Raw genomic sequence first — 14,045 nt, 5'->3', positions numbered from 1 at the left:
GAAACGCAGAATAGGACCCTAGTGACACCAGCCCCTGCCGCGGCCACGGGCCCGTCTGTCAGGCTAGCCTGGGCTCCCTTACCGGCTGTCTCCTTGTGTCGCAGCTCTGGCCAGGCTGCCTCACCTCTACAGGAACTTCGCCGCAGAGCAGTACGCGAGCGTGTTCGCCATCTCCCTGCCGTATACCAACCCCTCTAAGTAAGTGCTGCCTGTGTCTTCTTCGGGAGGTCCTGCCCCCCGGGTCATGGCCCAGGCCTGCCTGAGGCCTCTGTGCCCTAGAATCAACCTGTGGCCTGTTCTAGAACTTTGATCTGCACATCCAGCTCTTGGCACGTTTCCCTCATGTGCCAGGGTGGAGCTCCAGCTTCCCTTCTCATCACAGGTTCAACCAGTACATTGTGTGCCTGGCCCATCATGTCATAGCCATGTGGTTCATTAGGTGCCGCCTGCCCTTCCGGAAAGATTTTGTTCCTTACATCACTAAGGTAAGCCGGTGGGGGCCGCATCCGTGTGAGGGCTGGGACCTGCTTTGCCATTGGCTGTCGGTGGGGAGCAGGGTGAGGGACCGGGGAGGGAGGTGGGGTGTCGTTGGTGCTGTGCTCGCAGAGCCCAGGGCCTCTCCTGAGCCTGGCCCACTGAGACACGACTTGCTGTGGCGTGTATGGCAGGAGCTGCTGCCTTCGTCCTGGGCCTGCAGCGCGTCCCAGGCTCTGTGTGCCAGGGTGGGGCTGACAGATGCAGAGCGAGGAAGCATGCGGGTGCCTCGAGGGCTAGTTCCCCTTGGCATACAGCTCAGTTATGCTCTACTCCACCAGGGCCTGCGCTCCAATGTCCTCCTGTCTTTTGATGACACCCCTGAGAAGGACAGCTTCAGAGCACGGAGCACCAGTCTCAACGAGAGGCCGAAGAGGTGCGGGACCTGCCGTGGGCGTGCCTCGTGTCGGAGTTGGGGGCAGGCCTGTGAGCTCTGACCTGTGACCAGCATGGTGCATACAGGGCCTGGGGCTGACCGGCTGCCCCCAGGCTACTGAGTGGAAATGGCTGTGGCTAAGGGTGTGTCCCTGTGCTGGTCGCTGGGCACTAAGGTGCCTTGGAGTTGTGAAACAGCCTGTGAAAGCTGCTGATGCCCCACACTCGGCTGGAGAACCCAGTGCTGCTCCTCACTGAGCTGGCTGTTGTGGCATTTAGTGTCACATAGCCTGCGTGCTGGGTCATGGCTGGTCCTGGCCTGCCTGGCGGCGAGTGCAGATGCACTGAGTTGGGCATCAGAGTGCTAGCTGTGGGGCGTCTGGATCTGGGTCTGACTCCTCTGAATGAGCCCAGGGTTGGTGTCAGGGCATCTGTGACTCCTCGGAATCTGAACACCTGGCCTGGATTAGGAGGAGCCCCAGGGCCTGCAGATGCCCTCCCCATGTGGCCCTTGGCCTCTGGTTAGCCCGGCCTTGGGCCAGGGTTGCCCCTTCCTCCAGAGCTCACCCCAGCCCATCCTGATCAGGGGACACGCTCCTTTACCATCACAGCTGCTTTTGCCACATCTGAAAAAGCGCAGTGCGAGGCCTTGTGTTCTTGTTTGCATTTCATTTGAACGGCTGCCCCCTCTCCTGTCCCCTCCCTTCCCACCCAAGCTTTTTTGGCTCTTCACTAGGTGGGAATACGGCATTTTCCAGAATGACCAGGTCGGTGTGACCTAAAGTCAGAAGCTGTTCTCTCCAGCCCCTGGTGGCTGGGGGCCAGGGGCCTCGAGCTGAGAATTGGCCTCTTTGAGCAGTGACCTTCAGGGTCTCAGCGCCTCCTGGTCCCTGAGCTGGTGGTGGCCTTCTGTGGGGCGGGTGGGACGCCTGGTCAGCACAGCCTGGAATCTGCCGTGCGGCGCGATCCACACACATTTAATTTGCACTAATGGTCTTTGTTTTGGTATCACGTGTCAAACCTTACTTTTTCTTGGTCATGTTTACAAGCTGTATTTTCATGCGTTTTTGTTTTCTGTTTCTTCCCCTGCTAACTGGCCTCTGGCATGGTTTTTGTTCATCTCACCCGCGGGCTCTCCATCCTGACCCTGTGGCCTGTGACCTTTCCTCCTCATCCCTCCAATGGCTTGTTCTCCCCTCCCGGGAGCGGGCTCTCTGGGGCTTGGGCCTTCCTTCCTCACCTGGTAGTTTGAGGATAGCCAGACCCCCCAAACAAGGCTTGAATAACTCTCCACCTGTGAAAGAATTCAAGGAGAGCTCTGCAGCCGATGCCTTCCGGTGCCGCAGCATCAGTGTGTCTGAACATGTGGTCCGCAGGTAGTGGGCTTTGTTGGGGGGGGTGCTCAGACCCTGGAGCTTGTCCCATGAACTGGCGCTGCCAGGCGGGAGCACCCGGGTGGCGGTGCATGGGGCTGCTTGCATGACCTCGTCACCTGCCCGTGCCCTCCCTGGCCGGAGCTGAGTGGCAGCCCTTGGGCCACGGGGGCCTGTCCGGCTGAGCCCAGCCCTCGGTCCAGGGGAGCCTGGTGGTGAGAGGTGGAAAGGTTGCATTCTGTCCCCAAGCCTCGTACGAGCCCGGGCTGGCTGCATGGTGTCCTCAGAGGCCAGCCTGGGTGCCCAAACCAGGGTGACTGCTGTGAGGAAGTCTGGCATTCAGTGGTAACCACCCACAGACCTGTCCCCGGAGGCCAGGGCCTTGGCACGTTAACTCAGTGCCCACGCAGGTCAGGTGGGAACACTCTCTAGGGTTTGGCTTTACGTATCTTCTCGAGTGGACTTTCTTCTTGAGCTATCTTCTAGAAAAGGTCTGCTTTCTGTTGGAGCTGAAAGGGAATGGGGGCTTTGTGTAAGGCAATGGGACGGGGGCAGCCTGTGAGGAGCCAGGCCGGGGAAGCCTGGACGCTGAGGCGTACGGCCTCGGTCACTTCTCCCTGCTGTGTCCAGGTGCAGGTGTGGGCTCTCGGGGGCACTGCTTCATGCTGACCAGGTCAGGCTGCACCGAACGGGGGGGTACCTGTCTCCCCCCTCTGGAAGCCCCTTCAGGCCTCAGTTTGCTACAGCTTGGAGACCCACCTCTTCGCCGATGCCTGGCTTGGGCGCCAGCCTTGGGCTGGCCTCTGCTGAGTGGCATTTGGCTGGGGGAGCGGAATGGTCAGTGAGGCTCCCCTCTCGGTTCTTTTCCAGCACATTCTTTATCATGAGCAAAAGATGGCAAAGGGGCTATTAAATTTGTGTCAGAATTAAACCTGCATAAGTCCCTCCTCCCGGTCACTGGGGTGCGTGTGGAGGCCGGGGGGCCCGAGTGTGAGGTTGAAGAACCGCGCACAAACCCTCCCTGTCCCTGACGGGAGGTGGCCCTGCGGGCAGAATGCAATCTTTGTCCGTGTGTCCCGTGGTCTTTGTCTCTGCATGACTAAACTGTTCTGCCATGAAGTCAGCCCCTAACTTTTCTGTGCTTTGGTGAGGGGACATCCCATCTCTCTCTCGTCCCCTGAGCCTCTGCTCCGACAAGCAGGCTTGGGTCTCTCCCTGAGCCCCTGCCCCTCCTCTCTCTGGGATGATGTGTCTACTTGGTTTGCCAAGCTGTGGCTCAACTGGCCACACGCCCTGGCGCGGTCTTTCTGGGGGCAGCCCTCTCAGCACATGCATGCCTCGAGCTTTGGCCCTCGGTGGTAGATGACTTGGCCCCACCCGGTGCCCTGACCTCGCCATGTTCCCTTCCTCCAGCAGGATCCAGACATCCCTCACGAGTGCCAGCTTGGGGTCTGCAGATGAGAACTCAATGGCCCAGGCTGATGACAACTTGAAAAATCTCCACTTGGAGCTCACAGAAACGTGTCTGGACATGATGGCCAGATATGTGTTCTCCAACTTCACAGCGGTCCCCAAGAGGTGCGCCAGTCTCCGGGACTGCGCCAGGGCAGGGCAGGAGGCACAGGGCCCAGCTTGTCTTTTTCTGTGACTGCACTTGGTCACAGCGGTGGCAGCAGGCGCAGCGTGCAGGGCTCCTTCCTGCAGGCCGGCCCTGGGCCTGTGGCTCTGCACCCTGAGGCTCCTGCTGCACCCGGGCCATGGGCCCACCGCATGCCGTGGTCAGGGCCTTTGGAAGTGGAGATGTCCGTCCAGAGCCCTCACCAGGCAGTGTTGGGTGACACTCCTGTGCTTTCAGGTCCCCCGTGGGAGAGTTCCTCCTGGCTGGCGGCAGGACCAAAACCTGGCTGGTTGGGAACAAGCTTGTCACCGTGACAACGAGTGTGGGGACTGGTACCCGGTCACTGCTGGGCCTGGACTCAGGAGAGCTGCAGGGCTGCCCAGAGTTAAGGTGACTGCAGTTTCCGTCCCCTGCCTGCCTGGACTCCACAGTGGCTTTCCTGAGCCCAGGCCTGCGTAGGAAGGTGCCATGCTGGCCTGGAGCTCATGGGACACCTCAGTCACACTCCACATGGACCCTTTTGTCCTTAGCTCCGACCCCAGTGTGCACGTGAGACAGACAAAGGAGGCGCCAGCCAAGCTGGAGTCCCAGGCTGGGCAGCAGGTGTGCCGCGGGGCCCGGGACCGGGTCCGCTCCATGTCTGGTGAGCCTCTGCCCTGCCCCCTCCCTCACGGGTGCCTCTGTGGGTCCCTGTGCTCAGGAAGGCCGCTGGGAGCCAAGGGATGAAGCGGATGCATTTAGACCTGGCCTGGTTCCTGAGTAACTGGGGTGCTGTTTTTCTGAGCCCTCATCACAGCGGGTGGGGGTGTACCTTCTGCACAGCTGTGGCATGGGGCCCTCTTGCTTCTGAGGGTCTGTTCTCAGGGCCAGTGTTTCCTGCAAGCCCTCAGCAGCTCTGGGTCAGCCCAGCTCACCCCTGGAGCTTTTCTCTGCTGCAGCTGGAATGAGCTGTGGTCCAACTGTGGGGCAGATGCTGGGGCTCCTTCCTGCTGCCCTGGGTCCACCGAGGCCGACACCATAAGATGGTCTTGCCCAGGGAGGGCTGAGCTGCCTCTGGGCCTTGGCCTGGGGCTTCTTGGCCAACTGGGCCCTGGGTTGAGCAGCTGGGGGTCTATGTTCATGGCTTTGCACTAGGCAGGTGGTGGTCACCAGCCCTCCTACTCTCCTTCTCAGGGGGCCATGGCCTTCGCGTTGGTGCCCTGGATGCTTCAGCCTCCCACTTCCCAGGCGGCCTCACTTCCCCGGGCCCACAGACCACACCAGCCAGCAAGCCTGAGAAGGCCTCAGCTGGCACCCAGCTCCCAGCGCAGAAGGAGAAGACGAACCTGGCAGCCTATGTGCCCTTGCTGACCCAGGGCTGGGCTGAGATCTTGGTCCGGAGGCCCACAGGTACCGAGGGGATGGCCCTGTGTTCAGCTGTCCTGGGCCTCTGTCACCACATAGTGTGGGACAGGTACCCATAAGGGCTCTGGACACACAGGAGTGAGTGGCAAGCAGAGTGGGCCACAGGAGCATTTGGGAGGTGCCTTGTGAGCTTGTCACCAGAGGTGAATGGTGCAGGGGAGATGCAGGTGGCTGAGTGGGAGAGGGGCTGTGCTAGTGTGCTCGGGCCACCGTGACAAAGCACCATAAACCAGGCGGTTTAAAGCACACATGTGTGTTTCCTCCCCATCCTGGAGGCTGGAGGTCTGAGGTCAGGGTGTTGGCAGGGCTGATTCCTTCTGAGTCCTCTGTCCTTGGCGTGTAGATGGCCATCTCCTCCCTGTGTGTGTCCTCACATGGTGTTCCCTTTGCGTCTATGTCCTAATCACTTGTTGTGGAGACACCAGTCATACTGGATGAGGGCCACTCTAATGACCTCATTTTACCTCAATCACCTCTTTAAAGACCCTATTTCCAAATACAGTTACCTTCTGAGGTCCCCGGGCCCAGGGCTTCAACATGTGAATCTTGGGGGACACAAGTCAGCACATAACAGGGATATTTCAGGCAAAAGGAAGGACTTAAGCCAAGGCCCAGGGCTCAAGAGGCACTTCGGGTGTTGCGGGACAAGTGGTAGCAGAGTGCTAAGAGGAGAGGAACCAGGTGTGGGCCCACAGAGGCCTGAGTGCCCTGCTGTGAGGCCGTCAGGGGAGCGGGAGAGGCTCCTCATGCATGTTCTATCCCAGTCCTCCTGGTTCCTGTCAGGGAGAGGGCGAGGTGGAGGAGGAGGCCAGGCAGGAAGGCCCAGGTGGGGCATGACGAGGCGGTCAGGATAAGGTGAGATGCTCAGGATGTGAGAACGCTCACTGAGGAAGGTCGAGTCAAAGCATGGGCCCTGGGCTTTGTGGGCAGGGGGACAGAGCCCAGAAGCCTCCCTGGCTGTGCTTCGCCCAGGTGCCTTTGTGAGGAGGAGTCTGATACTTTGAGATGCCTCCCTGGCCCACAGTGTGGCCCCAAACCTGGCCGAGCCTGGCCTGGGTGCGGGAGCTGACCTGGGGCAGCAGAGTGCTGTGAGCTGAGGGCCCCTTGTGCTCATCACTGAGGCCGGGGACTGCTGGACAGGTGCCCTGACCTAGGGGCCTGGGGGTCTTGTGGGGGAACATCAGGCCAAGGCCAGGGGTGTGCCTTGTGTGGGGCCTGGTCCCCTCCTTGCTGTCACACCCTGGTTGAGCGTGAGGAGCCTTGCAGGCCCCAGGTCCACACTTTTGAGGATGGTGCCCCAGGGGGCTGCCCAGGGAGGGATGGGACGGGGTGGCTGGGTGGATGCATTGGATGTGAGGCCTGAGGGGTGCTGCCACCCCTCCCCAGGGAACACCAGCTGGCTGATGAGCCTGGAGAACCCGCTCAGCCCCTTCTCCTCGGACATCAACAACATGCCTCTGCAGGAGCTCTCCAACGCCCTGATGGCCGCTGAGCGCTTCAAGGAGCGCCGCGACACGGCCCTGTACAAGTCACTGTCAGTGCCAGCAGCTGGCTCAGCCAAGCCTTCCCCACCCCCACGGTCTAACACAGGTGAGCACTGGTCCTGCTCCCACCGGGTGCACACTGTCTGATGGCAGCATGGGTCCCCCCCTTGGCACTGCCAGCCTCGGGCGTTGGGAGGAGGCTGGCCTGTGGGAGGACGCCCGTGCTCTGGACCTGACGTTTGTGAGCAGGAAGCACTCCTGCAGAGGACCCCCTTCTTTGGAGACGCAGTCCCTGTGGAGGGGCAGGCTTGAGGCCCCTCTCAGCTGGCCCCACTCAGGACAGATGCGGCAGAGCTGTGCGAAGCCTCTGCCCTGCGCCCTCCTCAGGTGTCTGCACGCGGGACTCCAGAGGCGGCCACACTTCTGCTTGGGTTTGGGTTTGGATGCACCGAGCACACTGCCTGAGCCTGCCTGCGCGTTCTCGTGCCTCTGCCCTGCTGGGCTGGCGCTGTCCTTCCAGGCCACTCTCTGGCCGTCCCTGTGGCCACAGATGGTGCTTAGAGGCTGAGGACCTCCATTCATGAGGAGGAGGGATGCACTCCCCTCCCCAGATGTCCACTCAGGCAGGTTGGAGAGCCGGGACCTGCGTGCAGCACGACCGCCCCCCCGCCCCCCACCGGTGGCCAGCCACTGCTGGCCCTCCCCTCTCTCTCTCCAGGCTCGGGGTCTGTGCAGGACTAGCGGTGCTGTCCTCTCTGCTCGACCTGTCCGTAGTCTCTCCTTCTGCTGACTGGCCGCTCACGGTTTCCCTGCAGTGGCCTCTTTCTTCTCCCTGTACCAGTCCAGTTGCCAAGGAAAGCTGCACAGGAGCATTTCCTGGGCAGGTATTCATCCGTCTCTGTAAGGAAAGCAGTGTTTGCCGCAGAGCACCGCTCTGCATCATAGATGCTGTTCTCATCGCCCTCATCTGCTCATCCCTCCATGAGCCCGGCTGAGCCTCTCATCGCCCTCCGGGAGCAGGGCCCCGACTCGCATGAGGACGTCTGTGCAGAATGCCTTTGCTTTGCTGGCAGGAACCCCTCTGCCTCGCGCCTTTGTGGCTGAGTTCTGTTCCCAAGCCAGACGGGCCCTCCCAGCCCCTTCTCCAGGCCTGAGGAGGTGACATCAGGCAGCTGAGCTGCGGATGCCCATGGGGGACAGCTCTTGGGGGACAAGTCTGGCCCTGGGGCTCAGCCACGCTGATTTTGCCCTGGCCTCTGATGGTCTCATTGGCTTTGTGAACCCTCACATTGAGCTGCGTCTGCCTTTCATTATGGGCTGGCCGAGGGCCCTGCAGACCAGCCTCTGGCCTGCTGCCCTCAGGCCCTGGCAGGGAGAGTTTGACCTGCGTGGCACTGCGGCTCGCCTCGGTGCCTGCGTGTGGGCAGCAGCCAGTTAGGAAAGGGCAGTATGCAGACGGGTTCTGGCGGGCAGCTAACAGACTACGCGTGTGCAGGGGCTGCGTGCAGGGCAACCGCAGGCTGCGCTAACCCTCGGTTGCTTCTTCTCACCCCCGCCCCGATGCTGGCGCAGGAAATGCTGCTTTGGGGTGTTGTGCCCTCTCCTTAGTGTGCCCGGCTCTGGGTATGGCTTAGACTCAGAAGGCGAGCCTCCACTTTCCAGAACAGGCTCCCAAGTCCGTGTTTGCACACAGGGACTTCTCCCACGTCAGTCTTCCTCGGGTCCAGTCAGGGAGGAACTCTGGCCTCTGTCCCCATCATCGGGGGCTGGTCTGGGCATGGTCCTCCCCCTGAACGGAGGCCCGGTGTCAGGCAGGGGCTCCTTTCTCACCGGGGTCTGTCTTGCCCTTGCTTAGCTACCTTGCTGGAGGAGCAGAGGTGGCTTCTGTGGACACTGGGATGGGCGGGTGGGGATTAGAGGAGCCAGATGCCCCCTCGTCCCAACCTCCAGGAGCCTGTGTAGGAGCCACTGTGTCAGGGCTCACACCCGGGCCCCCAGAGCCCCCTCCTCCAGTGGGCCCGGCAGGTGGGGCGGCTTAGAGCCACAGGCTAGGAGAGCCTTAGGGGAGGCTCTGTGGGGAGCCGCCGCTCCCTCTCCTGGGGGAGAGGCCGGTGCCTCTGAGGTCATGTGAGCTCCCGGAGGCCGGGTCATCACCCAGCAGCCCCGTCTGTCCTCCCAGACTCTGCGGTGGTTCTGGAGGAGGGAAGTCCAGGCGAGGCTAATGTGCCAGTGGAACCCCCCAACTTAGAGGACTTCGAGGCAACACTCGGCACAGACAGGCGCTGTCCGCGCACTGAAGCTTACAGCAGGGTGAGTGCAGCAAGAGCGAGAGCCAGCCCGAGGGGCCCTGTGGGTGCTGCCACTGGTAGGGGGAGGAGGGGTGCGGCTGGACGAGAGGGAAGGGCTGAGTCAGGCAGAGGGGCAGGCTTTGTGGAACAGTGCTGGCTTGTTCTGAACTTGGGCAAGTCTTTTGCTCCCTCTTTTCATCTGAAAAATGGCTGGATGTTCTTCCAAGTCCTTCTTGCGCAGACGTTCTGGGGTTTCCCAGTGATCCCTCTAGGGTAGCTCCCCAGCTCTGGCATCCTCTGGTTTCTGGGGCGCTTGGCTCCTCTGCTCAGAGTGGGGCACAGGCGGGTGCTGTCCTGAGTGAGATGGGGTCGTCAGCTTGGTGTTGGGTGGCTCTCTGGCCCTGGGCTGGAGGACAGGTGGGGCCTCATCACCTCCAGGTAAACCCAGCTGGGCTCAGCGGCGCCTCCTCATGAAGGTTCTTTTTGGATACGTTCTTTCCAGTCGTCTTCAACCTCCAGCCAGGAGGAGAAGTCATTCCGTGGAGAGGAGTTGGCTGTTGGGGGGATCCCCATCGAGCGGGCCGTCTCCTCTGAGGGAGCCCGGCCCTCTGTGGACCTCTCCTTCCAGCCCTCACAGCCCCTAAGCAAGTCCAGCTCCTCACCTGAACTGCAGACCCTGCAGGACATCCTTGGGGACCCTGGGGACAAGGCTGACGTTGGCCGGCTGAGCCCCGAGGTCAAGGCCCGGTCACAGTCTGGGATCCTGGATGGGGAAGGCGCTGCTTGGTCAGCCCCAGGCGAAGAGAGCCAGGGCCAGAGCCCTGCTCAGCCCGAGAGTCCCTTGCCTTCCAGCTGCCCCCGCTCCCCCAGTGGCCTGCGGCCCCGAGGCTACACCATCTCTGATTCAGCCCCTTCACGCAGGGGCAAGAGGGTGGAGAGGGAAGCCTTCAAGAGCAGAGCTGGGGCCTCTAATACTGAGAAGGTGCCGGGCATCAACCCCAGGTGAGCCTTGCCCTCCCGGGCTAGAGCTGGATGCTCCGCGCGGGGACATGGCGCCTTAGCCATCTGGGCAGAGCAGGCTGGAGTGCACGTCCATGTGTCCTCTGCCCTGTGGCTCTTCGGGGCCATAGGAGGGGGCACTTCCTTCAGGGAGGGTCTAAGGCCCTGCTTCTCCCCACGTGGGCTGTGACCACACTGGCCATTTCCCTGAGCTGGGGCCTATGGCTCCAAGCCCAGCCCTCATCCTCTCTCCTTCTGCAGCTTCGTGTTCCTGCAGCTCTACCATTCGCCTTTCTTCGGCGACGAGTCCAACAAGCCAATCCTTTTGCCTAACGAGGTAGCATGCCTTCTCTCCCCTGCAGGAGCCCCCTGGAGCTTGGGGGGTGGGCACAGCGGGATGCCCTGGCTCTGGGCAGTAGTGGCTGTAGCCCAGGCTTGCAGAGGGCTCCAGCCTCAGCTCCTGGTGGCAGCCTGCGTAGTCTACCGGGGAAAGGAGAGCCCTCCCCCGACAGGCATCTGGTGGGGACTGGTTGGGCAGGGCTGGTGGCAGAGGACAGCCTCCACCCTGGGCTCAGAGCGCTCTGTGGCCACAGTCCTTCGAGCGATCGGTGCAGCTCCTTGACCAGATCCCGTCCTACGACACACACAAGATTGCCGTCCTGTACGTGGGAGAAGGCCAGGTGAGGCTACTGGGCTGGCAGGGGCCACCTGGCGGTGGGGCAGAGCTGGGTGGCCTCCTTGCCTGGGGCGGGGGTTGGGGCCTGGGCCCTCATCCTCCACAGAGCTCAACCGCTGCAGGAGCTACTGGAGCATCAAGTGCTCATTGAGCTCTGTGCCAGGGACATGGGAAAGAGAAAGACAGATCAGTGTGTGAGCACATGGTTTACCAGAGAGTGCTGAGGACCATGGTGAAAGTGGCAGGTCCAAGATTGTGCAGGTGTGAGCAGAGTACTGTTCACATCGGTGATCCAAGGGACGTGACACTGAGCAGCGATGTGAAGGCAGTGAGGGAGATGAGTGTGCGTGCAGGTGTGTGGGGGAGCGTCCTATGCAGGAACAGTAGATGCAGAGGCCCTGGGGTGGGGCACACATGTGCTCAAGGGCAGCGCAGAGAACACTGGGCAGGGGATAAGAGGCGAGGGCGGGGAAATAATGGGGGGCGGTGCAATAATGGGGGGCGGTGCTGATTGTGGACAGAGGCCGCTGGAAGACTGCGCTTTCATTCCCAGTGAGGTGGGAGGGCTGCTGTGTGAAGTGGTGGAAGTTGGGCGGGGATGGTCCCAGTGAGAGAGGAGCAGGATTGAGGAGAGGGGCTTCGGTGCTGAGGAATGCTAGGGTTCTGGGTGCATTCTGAAGATGGAGCTGACCAAATGTGCTGGTGGACTAAGAGCAAGAGAGAGGGGAGGTCAAGGATGACGCACCTGGGCAACTGCTGGGATGGAGGTGCCTTGTGCTGAGTCGGGGTGGGTGGCAGAAGTGTGGCCCTCGGGGCCTTGAAGAACAGTGCCTGAGGGGGGGCAGGGTGTGGCTAGGGGGTGGCAGCCTGGGAGTAGATGCCACCATGCTCCTCCTCTCCCCCACAGAGCACCAGTGAGCTCGCCATCCTGTCCAATGAGCACGGCTCCTACAGGTACACGGAATTCCTGACAGGCCTGGGCAAGCTCATCGAGCTCAAGGACTGCCAGCCAGATAAGGTGTACCTGGGCGGCCTGGATGTGTGTGGCGAGGATGGCCAGTTCACCTACTGCTGGCACGACGACATCATGCAAGGTGCAGGTCTTCTCGTGGCACGTGCCCTCCCCCATTCCTATTGGCCCACCCCTGGGGGAGCAGCAGAGGTGTCCAACGGCCTGAGTTCACCAGCCTGGGCATCGAGGTTGTGGTTGAGCGGGCAGCTCTGCTTCCGGAAGCTGTGCCCTCAGAGAGAGGAGCCAAGTGCCGTCGGCTGGGGGCCAGAGGACACGGCTCCTGCAGGCCCTTGAGCCTCTGGGGAAACCAAGAGGTGCTCCTGACCGGAGGCTCAGGGGGTCTTGCCCGCTGCCACCTGACCTCGGCTCCACAGACGCTGCCCGAGACGCCCTTGCTGGCACCCCTCCTGGGCCGTGCCCAGCCCTGCTCAGCGTGGCCCTGCTCTGCCTTGCAGCCGTCTTCCACATCGCCACCCTGATGCCCACCAAGGACGTGGACAAGCACCGTTGCGACAAGAAGCGCCACCTGGGCAATGATTTCGTGTCCATTGTCTACAACGACTCTGGCGAGGACTTCAAGCTGGGCACCATCAAAGTGAGCAAGGGGCTCTCAGGGTGGGCAGCTGTGGGTCTGGGCCTCCCAGGCCCTTGGCTGGAGGCCGCGTCTCTCTGGGGAAGCACCCACTTGTGCATGTTGAGTGGAGGCAGCAAGTGTCATCAGGGTGTGTGGTGACCAGCGGGAGTGCTGACCCACTCCAGTGTCCCCCCCTGAGCCTGTCCCCTCCTCTGCAACGAGGACAATGACAGCCCCACCTGCACCGTGGTCTTGGTGAGAAATGACTGGCTTAATGTGCATGTGCGCTTAGCAGGCCGTGTAGCAGGTGCCTCGTGTCTGCTCCTAGCGTCTCCGAGCCTCCTCCCGCTCCCTCCCTCATATCATATCGCACAGCGGTTTGGGTGACCATGTCTAGACGAGGACGCTGGGGCTGGAGGTCCCATGGGAAGGAGGCCAGCCCAGTCCAGGCACTGTCATGGGTGGTGGTGGGAAGATAGCTGAGGCCAGGCAGGGCGGGAGCCCAGCGCAGCTCGGGAGCTGAGGTGCTGGTGCGAGAGGTGTTTGGTTTATTGTAAACATGATAGGAGGCCTCGGAGGAGGTCACTGAACAGACCCCCAGGCTGGCAGAGGATCGCAGTGAGCAGGGGTGCCTGCGGGAGGCTGGGGGGTGCACGTGGACAGTCCACCAGGAGGAAACCGGGGCGGCCTGAGGTGTGGGTGCTCACGTGCTGTCACGGTGTGGTGAACTCGGACGCGGACGTGCGGGCTGGAGAGGCACTGGGGAGTGGTCAGCGCATGGAGGGCAGAGCTGCGGGCTGGGAACCTGGTGCTGCTCTCAGTTGACGCAGAGGTGGTGTCAGCTGGGTGGCAACAGGAACCCTGGGCAGCGTGAGGGGTCTGTGGGGCTGTGTGCCTATTTGGGGTCCTGACTATGAACTTAAACTTCGGCAGATTCAGGTGTTGGGATCCAGGTGCAGGTTAGGTTTAGGAACTGGTGGTTGCAGGCAGACGCAGTGGCAGCTGATCCCAGGGCTGGATGAGCAGGAAGTGTGAGTGCATAACCATGCAGAGTGTAGGCTGCTTGTTGAGTTAGCGAGTGGCTCCCACTGCTAAGCCCACTGTCCTCCGAAGTGAGCAAGTGGCAGAAAGTGACCGTTGGTGCCAGGCTGACCCCTGCTTTTGTCCATGCAGGGCCAGTTCAACTTTGTCCATGTGATTATCACCCCCCTGGACTACGAGTGCAACCTGGTGTCGCTGCAGTGCAGGAAAGGTGAGGCCCAGGGCTGGGCGGGGAGGCCCACAGGGCCCTGAGCCCTGTGTGAGCGCTGTGTCTCCCCAGACATGGAGGGCCTCGTGGACACCAGCGTGGCCAAGATCGTGTCTGACCGCAACCTCCCTTTTGTGGCCCGCCAGATGGCCCTGCATGCAAATGTGAGCAGAGGCAACATGGGGGGTGGGGGGAGGACAGAGGCCCACAGGGGCCACCCCTGGAGGGCTTACCACTCTGCCCTCCCTGCCCAGATGGCCTCGCAGGTACACCACAGCCGCTCCAACCCCACTGACATCTATCCCTCCAAGTGGATTGCCAGGCTCCGCCACATCAAGCGGCTCCGCCACCGGGTAGGATGGGCCATGGGCACAAGGGGGGCTCCTTCAGAGATGTGATGGCCAACCAGGGTAGGTGTGGCATCCAGCTCGGGGAGAGCATGCTGTTGAAATTGCCCCC

General features: G+C 61.8%; 1 protein-coding gene across 16 annotated transcripts in view; it reads left to right on the top strand.

Moving 5' to 3' along the window:
• Positions 1-14,045, top strand: part of TSC2 (TSC complex subunit 2) — a 38,794-nt gene that overhangs the window by 24,400 nt on the left and 349 nt on the right. For 2 of the 16 annotated variants that reach the window (XM_070232463.1, XM_005599062.4), the window contains 19 exons: positions 105-198; positions 383-485; positions 816-910; positions 2,157-2,285; positions 3,699-3,860; positions 4,138-4,290; positions 4,431-4,543; positions 5,074-5,289; positions 6,691-6,894; positions 7,604-7,672; positions 8,968-9,098; positions 9,579-10,078; positions 10,337-10,412; positions 10,669-10,755; positions 11,659-11,845; positions 12,219-12,358; positions 13,511-13,589; positions 13,659-13,750; positions 13,841-13,939. In XM_070232463.1, coding sequence (XP_070088564.1) covers positions 105-198; positions 383-485; positions 816-910; positions 2,157-2,285; positions 3,699-3,860; positions 4,138-4,290; positions 4,431-4,543; positions 5,074-5,289; positions 6,691-6,894; positions 7,604-7,672; positions 8,968-9,098; positions 9,579-10,078; positions 10,337-10,412; positions 10,669-10,755; positions 11,659-11,845; positions 12,219-12,358; positions 13,511-13,589; positions 13,659-13,750; positions 13,841-13,939 — 2,729 coding nt within the window. Of the gene's footprint in view, positions 1-104; positions 199-382; positions 486-815; positions 911-2,156; positions 2,286-3,695; positions 3,861-4,137; positions 4,291-4,430; positions 4,544-5,073; positions 5,290-6,690; positions 6,895-7,603; positions 7,673-8,967; positions 9,099-9,578; positions 10,079-10,336; positions 10,413-10,668; positions 10,756-11,658; positions 11,846-12,218; positions 12,359-13,510; positions 13,590-13,658; positions 13,751-13,840; positions 13,940-14,045 lie in introns of all 16 variants that reach the window. The other 14 variants (XM_023616585.2, XM_005599067.4, XM_070232467.1 and 11 more) reach the window with 7 other exon arrangements.

Source organism: Equus caballus, chromosome 13, assembly GCF_041296265.1.
Source record: "Equus caballus isolate H_3958 breed thoroughbred chromosome 13, TB-T2T, whole genome shotgun sequence".
Taxonomy (NCBI): Eukaryota; Metazoa; Chordata; class Mammalia; order Perissodactyla; family Equidae; genus Equus; species Equus caballus.
Note: the sequence above shows the minus strand (reverse complement) of the source record. Positions and strands in the feature narration are given on the sequence as shown.